Below are 11,430 nucleotides of genomic sequence, written 5' to 3' on the forward strand. Positions count from 1 at the left end.
CTCTTTCACTAGGATAAAATCGAGACCACCGGACACTCAAGCAGGAGCCATCGGACGCTCATCCCCTGCGTCCGGTGCTCTAGAGCACATCCACGTGTCCACGGAGTGAACCACACGCGTCGATCTCTAACGGTAAAAAATGAACCACCAGACGCGCTCAAGTTAGCACCGGACGTGTTCGGTGCACACCGGTCACGTATGCAGAGAGGTCTGTAAAAACGCAGGAGCGCTGGACTCACACCACCGGACTCACTCTGAGCGTCCGGTGCTCTCAGTCAAACTCACTACTAAAGTCAAGCCACACCGGACACACAAATAGGGTCTAACCCGCGTCTGGTGCTTGGCGTCCGGTGCACAACACTAACGGCACCAGGCACTGACAACACACCGGACGCGCAGGCTCAGCGTTCGGTGTCTGCTATGACCGGTTAGTCCTCAAGCTTTCATAAAAAAATATTACCATGTCTTGAACACATGGAATTTTACTATGGTTTGGACACCTAAAAGTAAAAAAAGTCTAAAATTTTACCATGGTTTCGAGTCCTAGACTTTTTTAGCTGTAATAGGCTCTCTCGAGCTGCGATAGGGTCCCTTTAGGTGATAGGGTCCCTCTAGCTATGACCTTTTGGTCCTTAAGCTTTCACAAAAAAATATTACCATGCTTTGAACACATTGAATTTTACTATGGATAGACACCTAAAAGTATGGAAAGTCTAGAATTTTATCATAGTTTGGAGTACTATATTTTTTCAACTATGATAGGCTCTCTCGAGCTATGATAGAGTCCCTTGAGGTGTGATAGGGTCTCTCTAGCTATGACCTGTTGGTCCTCAAGCTTTCACAAAAAATATTACCATACTTTGAACACATGAAATTTTACTATGGTTGGACACCTAAAAGTAAGAAAAAGTCTAAAATTTTACCATGGTTTGGAGTCCTAGACTTTTTTAGCTGTGATAGGCTCTCTCGAGCTGTGATAGGGTCTCTTGAGATGTGATAGGGTCCCTCTAGCTATGACCGGTTGGTCCTTAAGCTTTCACAAAAAATATTATCATGCCTTGAACACATGGAATTTTACTATGGTTTGGACACATAAAAGTATGAAAAAGTCTAGAAATTTACCATGGTTTGGAGTCATAGACTTTTTCAGCTGTGATAGGCTCTCTCGAGCTGTGATAGGGTCTAGCCTATGACCGGTTGGTCCTTAAGCTTTCAAAAAAAATATTACCATACCTTGAACACATGAAATTTTACTATGATTTGGACATATAAAAGTATGGAAAAATCTAGAAATTTACCATGGTTTGGACTCCTAGATTTTTTCAGCTGTGATAGGCTCTCTCAAGCTGTGTTAGGGTCCCTTAAGGTGTGATAGGGTCCCTCTAGCACAGTTTGGTCGGAATTGACAAGACGAATCTTTTGAGCCTAGTTAGTCCATGATTGAACAATATTTGTCAAATACAAACGAAAGTGCTACAGTATTGATTTTCCAAAATTTTTTAAAACTAAACAAGACCTAAATATCCTGTGGGGTCAACAGGCATCATGTTCAAACCAATACTGGCGCACCTATCAGGGGTATTGGGCCAGAGCCAAGGTAGATTGGACTCGAAGTCGAAGGTGCGACCGCGCTATCACCTTGTTACGAGTAGAATGCGAGAGTACGAGAACAGAGAGGAATAGAATGAACTCGGGGTGTTTGTTTATTCATTGATCACGGGTATTTATACAGTCGGGGGGGAGAGGAAACTCTCGCCCCAAGTAAACTCGTGCCCACGATGAGTCGTGGGTGATATCACGGAGGTGGAACCGGTCTCCACGGGTACGTGCGTAGTCGTGGGTGATATCCCGTAGGCCGTCGTGGGGGAAGTCGTAGTTAGGATAGATCTCCCGTAAAGGGAATCCGAGGAGATGAGATCACCCCGGAAAATATCCGTAACACTCCCCCTTGATCGAATCACTTGTTGAGATCAATGAATCGTATTGCTCCTCCAAAAATTCCTGTAGGATAAAAACGAGGAAAAATACGTGTGTATATGTGCTATAGTAAAACTCCTTAAAACCGCTTGGGAAAAGAAGGAGAAAGTTATAGCACTTAATGATTGCCTCATTGTAAACTAATATGAGAAAACCTTTGCAGGAGAAAAACTCATGTTGTAGTTTAGAGGACAATATGTGTCTTTGATACTCCTTTAAAAACCCCTGTGGGGAAAACAAGGAATATGACACTCTTGTGTTAATATTATCTCATTAAAAACTCCTTATGAGAAACCTTGTGAGGAAAGACTCATAGAGAGAAAAGAGTATAATATGATGGTGTAGACAGGCCAATGTCTAGGAGATTTCTCCCCCTGAACTTTGCAAATCCCTAAGTCGTCGCATACCAATTCCTTTGACACATTTTTCAAATGAGGAAGCTGGTAGGGACTTAGTGAATAGATCAGCAAGATTGTCGCATGATTTGGTTTTCAAGATATCAATCTCTCCCTTTTGTTGTAATTCATGAGGATAGAACAATTTTGGAGAGATGTGTTTGTTGATATTGCTCTTGATGTAGCCTGTCTCCATCTGTGTAACACAAGCCGCATTATCTTCATAGATAATGGTTGGAGCTGTGATAGCTTTAAGACCACACGACTGTTGTATGTGGTTGATCATTCTGCGAAGCCAAACGCATTCACGTGAGGCCTCATATAATGCGACTATTTCAGAATGATTCGTGGACGTTGTTGCCAAGGTTTGCTTGGATGATGTCCATGATATGGCGGTTCCGTTTTGTAAAAATACGAAACCGGTTTGTGATCTGCCATTATGGGGTCTGATTGATATCCAGCATCGGTGTATCCTATCATCTCGGAATTTGTTCCTCTTTGGAAGAATAATCCGAGATCCCTTGTGCCATTAACATATCTGAGGATCTGTTTTACTCCTGTCCAATGTCTCTTGGTAGGAGCGGCACTGTGCCTTGCTAGCAAATTCACTGCGAAAGCGATGTCAGGCCTGGTGCTATTGGCAAGGTACATCAGTGCTCCGACGGCACTAAGGTATGGGACATGAGGTCCTAGGATTTCCTCCCCCTCATCTTGTGGTCTGGATGGATCAGTGTTTAGTCCCAAAGACCGAACAACCATAGGGGTTTTGGAAGGATATGCTTTGTCCATATTGAATCTCTCCAATACTTTCTGGACATATGCAGATTGATGCACAAAGATTCCAGTTGAAAGATGCTCAAGCTGTAGGCCTAAGCAGAATTTGGTTTTACCCAAATCCTTCAACTCGAACTCCGTCTTAAGATGTTTGCATGCCTCATCAATATCTTGTTTGTGGCCGATGATATTTAAATCATCAACATACACCGATATGATGCAGAATCCCGTTTGGGATTTCTTGATGAAGACACATGGGCAATCATCACTGTTGGAGTAGCCCTTCTGCAGAAGGTACTCGCTGAGTCGGTTATACCACATTCTTCCCGACTGCTTTAAGCCATAGAGTGATTTCTGTAGCTTTACACAATACATGTTGCGATTTGCGTTTTGATTCGGTATTGGGATTCCGTCAGGAACCTTCATGTATATGTCCGAATCGAGTGACCCATAGAGATATGCAGTCACTACGTCCATCAACTGCATAGATAGACGATTTTGTACAGCCAGAGAGATTAAGTATCGGAATGTTATTCCACCCATGACTGGAGAGTATGTTTCATTGAAGTCAATGCCGGGTCTCTGCGTGAACCCTTGTGCTACAAGCCTCGCTTTGTGTCTCACCACCTCATTGTTCTCGTTCCGCTTTCGGACGAAAACCCACTTGAATCCCACAGGGAATACTTGTGGAGGTGTAGGTATTACTTGTGAGAATACCTGTCTTTTTGTGAGCGAGGATATTTCTGCTTGGATTGCATCCTTCCATTGGTTCCAGTCCGAGCGCGTTTTGCACTCTGCCATGGTCTTAGGATCTGGATCATTTTCAAGGATTTCGGCAATCATTGCGGAGAAATATGAGTCGACAATTGTAGTCTTTCTATCAAATGACTCTCCAGTTTCTGCATAGTTGATGGAAATTTCATGGACCCTTTCCGATGCATCATCATTTCCCAAGATGGTCGCATCAGGGTATTCCGATGTCCCAGCATCAGTAATTGAGTGCACTGTTGATGTGGGATGTGAAGGTTGAACCTCCACTGGGTGTTTCTCAACATGAGGTTGAGCTACATTTACTGGATCAGAAGATTTTGTCTTCCGTTTCCTTTGCTTGCTAGAAGCTGTATCCGTGGAGATAGCCGTACTTCTCCCCCTCTTACTAGGGAGTTGAGTAGTTTTGTTTGGTACCTCTACTCTTTCCGGTACATTTCTCGCTGGATTATAGGATTTTGTAACACCCTTATAATCAGTAAATGCGTCTGGCACGTTGTTTGCAATGTGTTGCAAATTTATGATTTTCTGAACTTGGAGTTCAGATTCTGAAGTACGTGGATCTGAGTTGGGTATGCATGGGGCATCCCAATTGATTTCCTGGCATTGTTTGTGATGTGGTAAGTCTCCCCCTAATGCCGGAAAATGATCTTCATTGAAGATACAATCAGCGTACCGGGCCGTAAAGAGGTCCCCTGTGGTGGGCTCCAGATACTTTATAATTGACGGAGATTTGTATCCCACATAGATCCCCAATTTTCTATGGGGGCCCATTGTTGTACGCTTCGGTGGTGAGATCGGTACGTATGTAGCGCAACCGAACTTTCGCAGATGGGAAATGCTTGGGGGATTTCCATGTACTAGTTGCAACGGGGACGTTGCATGGTATGCAGTTGGTCGCAATTGAATCAGTTCAGCAGCGTGTAAGACTGCATGACCCCAACATGAGGTTGGTAGATTGCAATTCTGCAATAGCGGTCTAGCAATGAGCTTGATTCTCTTGATGAGAGACTCGGCTAACCCATTTTGTGTGTGGACATATGGGACAGAATGCTGTACTTGTATTCCTAAGGCCATGCAATAGTCATTGAAGGCTCGAGAGGAAAATTCAGCAGCGTTATCCATCCTAATGGATTTTATTTGATGTTCAGGATGTTGCGCTTTGAGTTTGATAACTTGCGCAATTATTTTGGCAAAAGCATGGTTTCGTGTCGATAGAAGAGACACATGAGACCATCGTGTGGATGCGTCTATTAGAACCATGAAGTACCTGAACGGTCCCGATAAAGGATTTATCGGGCCACATATGTCCCCTTGAATGCGTTCAAGGAAGTTGAGTGGTTCAACTTTGATTTTGAGGGAAGAGGGCCTCAAAATTAATTTCCCTGTTGCACATGCGGTGCAAGTATAATCTGAGGATTGGGGAAATTTTGTATTGGTTAGTGAGTGACCAACAGAATTGCTAGTAATTTTTCTCATCATCCCTATGCCAGGGTGACCAAGGCGATCATGCCAAGTTTGGAATGCATTGACATTCTGAAAAATTACTTTGTACGCAACATGTTGTACGGGTTTTATGTATGAATAGTACAATCCAGACGAAGTTGAGGGAATTCTTTCGAGAGTATCTCTGCCATATCCGTTATCCTTTGTAATGAGGAGGAACTCCTCATTATTTTGGTGATGGGTTTCGATATGATACCCATTTTTGCGGATATCTCTATAACTCAATAAGGTACGAGTTGAATCAGGATACAGAAGTGCATCCTCGATTGTAATCGTTGTACCCATAGGAAGCGTAATAATGGCTCTTCCAGAGCCTGCTATTACAGCATCGCGTCCAGCGATTGTTAAAACATTTCCTTTGCTCTTTGTGAGAGTTTGGAAATATTTTATTTCCCTGAGTATAGAGTTAGTGGTGCCACTGTCCACTAGGCACATTTCCTCATCCATCGGATTGACTCCCGTACAATCTATGAAAATAGAGAATATAAAAGAGAATGAAATTCTCAACATGAATATATATGAAATATAAACATTTATTGATGTTGAATTGTGCATAAGTCAATGAACATCAAACAGAGTGTAGCAAAAACAAATTGTCAATTATTACAATCCCGAAGGCGAATGATGAAACTAAAATTTCAAATGACTATCAATCTAGTTGTAGTCGCCGAACAGATCATCAGAATTGTATTCAATGATCATGTTGTTGGTGGAGTCATTTGCCATGCCATCAGGTGGAAGAGGCGCCATTGTGTTGCTCGGTCCCGCTGGGGCGGGGTTGGAACATCCTGGGGCTGCCAGATCGTTGAAGTGTGCTTCAGACGGTTGTCCACCTTGGTTGGAGCGTCCTTGGTTGGAGCGTCCTCGTCCCACGGAATGCAAGTACAGTTCCACAAGGTGCTTAGGGGTGCGGCATTTCTTAGTCGGGTGGTTGTAGCAACCACACTTTGTACAAGTTGAGGACTTGTCTTTTGACTTAGAGTTGTTGCCTTTGCCCTTAGCACCTCGAGGCTTACGGGGTCCCTTGCGCTTGTTTTTGCCTTTGGAGGATCTAGGATTGCCATTCTTGTTGGCATCCTTTGGTGTCTGTTTCTGAGCATTTGCATGTACTTCGGGCAAGGGCTTGGCACCGACAGGGCCTTGATTGGAGTTCCATATGAGGAGCTCATTGTGCCTCTCAGCCTGAAGTAATGTTTTAATGAGATCAGAATAGACTGTGAATCCCCTCTCACGGTATTGCTGTTGGAGGATCATTTGAGCGGGAAGCATGGTAGACAAAGTCTTTTCAATTTTCTCCGCATCAGATGGCTCCTTTTCACAAAACCTCAGTTTGGAACTGAGTTTGTGCATGGCATGGTTATATTCATTCACAGATTTGAAATCTTGAATGCGGAGGTGGTTCCACTCATGAGTGGCCTCCGGGAGAATAACTGCCTTTTGTTGCTCATACCGCTGTTGCAAAGCAAGCCAGAGAGCCCGTGGGTCCTCTTCCATCAGATATTCAGCTTTGAGATCTGAATGGATGTGGTTCCTTATTATGTATAAGGCATGGTACTTGGATGGTTCAGGCAATGGAGCATCTCCCTGTTTGGGAGTGTCAATTGCCCTATACATTCCGCGTAACGATAGACTCACTTTGAGATCCATCGCCCATGTAGGGAAGTTGTGTCCATCAAGAGCTAGCTCGGCAAATTCCTTCTTAGAAGAAACTTGGGCATCGGACTCTTTGGTGGCCATTGCCTACATGTTTATTTGCATAAACTTAATTAATTGCGGGGTTGTAAAATTAACAAGAATGTAATTGCATATTTATATAACAATGTAAATTGCGTATATAAAAACAATGTAAAATTGTATATGTAAAGCAATGTAAAATTGCGTATGTAAGACAATATAAAATTGCGTATGTAAAGCAATGTAAAATTGCGTATGTAAATAACAAGGTAAACTTGTTTATGTGTAGCAAGGTAAACTTGCATATGTTTTATGGTATTTTGATTTCTCATTTTGTAGAACATAGGTAGTCACCATGGAGGTGTAGACCATTTTATGTATTTCACTTTGGGATGTAGTCCTTGTATGTTTATTATTAAATTTGGGAGAGCACTTTGAAGAATAAATCCCGCAGTAGTATGAGTACTACCTTGTGGTCGCCAAAATAATAATAAAGTAAGGTGACATCTAGTGAAAAATAATATTCCAAATAGGGAGAAAAATTGACCATAAAAATATTTACATATATACATGTGATAGGGAATTGTAAAGACAAAACACGTTCGACATGTAATAAATTTTTTTTTTTTCATTCATAATATGATTGCGGAATGTAAAAATATTTACAATGCAATTTACACCAGGGTCTAAATTTACAAGAAAGTTAGACTAACAAGCTGATGTAATTTAGGGAATGAAAAATGCTATGTAAATAAAGAAATTAGCTAATTCAGAAAATAAAATAGCCAATGATAACTGGCCCAGGCTGAAAGCTCGCAGGCCCCAACCTGGGCCTGGGCCACCAATTTGGCCCAATTTGGGGAGGGGGGGAGGTGGGCCATATATAAACCAGGGGTTAGGGTTTCCAAACCCTAACCCCCAGCCCAACAGCCGCCGCCGCCAGGGTGCTGGGCGGCTCCAAGCCGCCGCCGCCGCCAGGGGGCGCGCCCCTGCGTGTGGGCCCGCGGGGCCACCTCGTGCCGCGCGCCCTTGTGGGGCCAGCGCAGAGGATTGGCTGGCCATTCCGGTCGGGGCACAGAGGGCCGCGTCGTCGCGAGCTTCGCAGCCGCGGGCGGAGTCGCGCGCTCGCCGAGGCCGCCGCCGTCGTGCCGCGTGCCGCTCGTGGGCCGCACCGTGCGGGCGCGTGGAGAAGCCGCGGAGGCCGCGCAGCTTCGTCGAGCCCCCGCCTTGGTCCCCAGTCACGCTCGCGCACGGGTCCGGCGAGCCGTTCAGCCGCGGCGAGGTCGCGCGCGGCCGCGGTGGCCACCGGGCACGCACGTCACCCGGTGCGGTTGCGGGTGCAGCCGCGTCGAGGAAGGCGCGCAGGGGCCAGGCGGTGCCGCGCCAAGCCGCGGCGAGGGGAGGGGCCGCCTGCTGTGTCATGGCCGCGAGGGCGGCTGCCGAGGCCGCGGTCAGGGCCGCGAGCCCAGGGTCGAGGCCGCAACCGCGTGGAAGACGGCCGAGCTGAGCAGCCGTAGCGCCTCCTCCTCCCCCTCTCCCCATTGACGTTCTCAGGCCGACGGAGCGCGTCCTCGAGCCGATGGCCCGTGGGGGACGCTGATCCACGTGCGGCGGAGACGCGCAGGAGGAGGTGGTAGCGGCGGTGGTGGTGCAGCGAGCGCCGGGTCGACGAAGTATGCTGGCAGACGAGTCGGCGCCGACATCCGCGCCGCGATGGTTGGTGGAGATGGGCGGCGCGGAGGCGGGCTGTGTGCAGCCTGCTCAGAAGACGGCGTCGGCGTCGGGTACCGAATCGGCGACTGCGGCTCTATGCCCAGTGACAGCCATTGGCTGGCCACCATGGATGGTGGCGGTGGTGGGCACGGGCCGTCGCCGTGGAGCGGGCACCGAGGCCGGGGTGGAGCCGGCAAGGCGAGGACCGGCGCTGGAGGCGCCGGTGGAGTTGGTGCCCTCGATGGTGGCGCCGCGGGCGGAACCGCGGATGGCGCCGCGGGCGGAGCCGCGGATGGCGCCGCGGGTGAAGCCGTGGACGACACCACCGAACGTCGTGACGGAGGGCCGACGTTTGCATGTCGGTTTCCCCCGAAACGACGTCGTACAGGAAAACGCCCGGGGTTCCTGTTGAGATCACGGCGTTCGCCACGAAGGCGATAGCCGCGAGCCTCGCCAAGGAGTTCCCGGATGTCCTCCAGTAGTTCCGCCTGAAGGCGGTTGTTGCCGAAGTGTGTGCCCAATGTCCGGGCACGGTTCATCGCCATCCAGACGATTTGGAGGATGAGGGAAGCCATTGAGGCAGGATTACGGCGAGGGAAAGGCATGATTCTACCTTGGGGTGATGCCCTAGGCGAAGGTCGATCCCTCGACGATGTTCTATCCAACCGAGCTATTCCCCTCTGGGGGAGGGGAGAGCGATGTGCTGATAACGTGTTACGAGTAGAATGCGAGAGTACGAGAACAGAGAGGAATAGAATGAACTCGGGGTGTTTGTTTATTCATTGATCACGGGTATTTATACAGTCGGGGGGGAGAGGAAACTCTCGCCCCAAGTAAACTCGTGCCCACGATGAGTCGTGGGTGATATCACGGAGGTGGAACCGGTCTCCACGGGTACGTGCGTAGTCGTGGGTGATATCCCGTAGGCCGTCGTGGGGGAAGTCGTAGTTAGGATAGATCTCCCGTAAAGGGAATCCGAGGAGATGAGATCACCCCGGAAAATATCCGTAACACACCTCACTGCGCTCCTGAAAGTGGCAGCGGATCATCCTATTTTGACCTTTCGTTTGGTTTGAGGCATTGTTTAGTTTCGAAAAGATTTCGAATTTTAATACTGTAGTATTTTCGTTTGTTTGTGGCAAATATTATTCAATTATAAACTAACTAGGCTTAAAAGATTCGTCTCGTAAATTACAGACAAACTATATAATTAGTTTTTATTTTTTTCTATATTTAGTGCTTCATGTATGTGCCATAAGATTTGATGTAACAGAAAATCTTAAAAAGTTTTTGAATTTCTAGGTGAACTAAACAAGGCCTGAGAAACGGAAAGTACTAAATAGTTCCTAGAGAGCAGGTCAGCTAGTGTCGACAAGTGCACTGAATCTTCGATGCTGTAACAGGCCATGACATTATTTTGATGGACCGACCGAATCAATGTTAAAGATTAGGCTTTCTTCGATGATGAGTGTCTTCTCAAGTTTTCAAGGTCCTGATTTCACGTACATGCAAATATTGTTTATTATACGTGATAAAAGGATGGATTGTTCCTACGTAACTTAAGTTAGGTCTTGTTTAGTTCAACCAAAAATAAAAAACTTTTCAAGATTTCCTGTCACATCGAATCTTGTGTCACATGCATGTAGTACTAATTGCACAGTTTGCTTTTAAATCACGAGATGAATCTTTTGATCCTAGTTAGTCCATAATTAGATAATATTTGTCAAATAAAAACGAAAATACTACCGTGTCAAAATCCGAAATCTTTTCGGAACTAAACGAGGCCTTATTTTCTTGGGACGTACGATTTCGGTTGCAATGGACAGCCAGTATTCGCTAGTCTGTCTAGTGGCTTTCACGGGGGCAGGTCTGACGGGCGAAGCCACGAAGGTGACTCCAAGAAACCAAACACCAGAGTACGCACGCAATGGATGCGCGATGAACTAAACAGGCTTCATCCTAGAGTTTACAGTTGTACTCCCTCTGTCCCGTTACGGGACGTGTGCCAGTCCAACATTGTCAATTTTGATTAGGTTTGTATAAAATAAATGTTATATTTTTATCTATAAATAAATTTATTAGAAAAGTATATCAACTATCTATATAACAATATTAATTATGTAACCTAAATATTAATATTTTTTATATATAATTAATCAAAGTTTGGAAAAGTTAACTTATCTTGAAGTGAGAATGACTTCTATTTTTGACAGAGGGGGTAGGTGACAAAGTGGAAACTGAAATTCACCGCAAGGATTTAACAATTGTACTAGGTGACAAAGTTGAAAACTGAAATGTACACGAAAGATAGGATCTTTCTTCTTTTTTTTTTAATATAGTCGATAGTTGTCTACTTTGTTAACTAACCCGTTCACTTTTATCAGCCGTACTTTTTATATCAGCTAATAATATTTTTCTCTTATAATAAATCAACCGACAATAATTTTAGTTATGATTTTTTAGACGAACGAACTTGCTAACCGGTTCTCAAACTCTTACCCTGCTACGAGCTCTTCTGCATTTTTTTTAATTGCTACATGCTCTTCCGCTTTGCAGACTTAACGCGTCAGCTCTCACTGTCACTGCTTTCAAGCTGCCGGTCAATTGACTTGACTTTGCGAGC

General features: G+C 45.6%; 1 protein-coding gene across 1 annotated transcript; it reads right to left on the reverse strand.

The window, feature by feature from the left end:
• On the reverse strand, positions 8,645–9,382 carry LOC110431185 (vegetative cell wall protein gp1-like). The gene has a single exon (XM_021449910.1). It carries the CDS (start codon positions 9,380–9,382, stop codon positions 8,645–8,647), a length of 738 nt encoding a protein of 245 aa, XP_021305585.1.

Source organism: Sorghum bicolor, chromosome 10, assembly GCF_000003195.3.
Source record: "Sorghum bicolor cultivar BTx623 chromosome 10, Sorghum_bicolor_NCBIv3, whole genome shotgun sequence".
Taxonomy (NCBI): Eukaryota; Viridiplantae; Streptophyta; class Magnoliopsida; order Poales; family Poaceae; genus Sorghum; species Sorghum bicolor.

Bases quoted from the DNA above. Each gene is read 5' to 3' on its own strand.
- LOC110431185 (XM_021449910.1), bottom strand. From the start codon at position 9,382: ATGGCTTCCCTCATCCTCCAAATCGTCTGGATGGCGATGAACCGTGCC.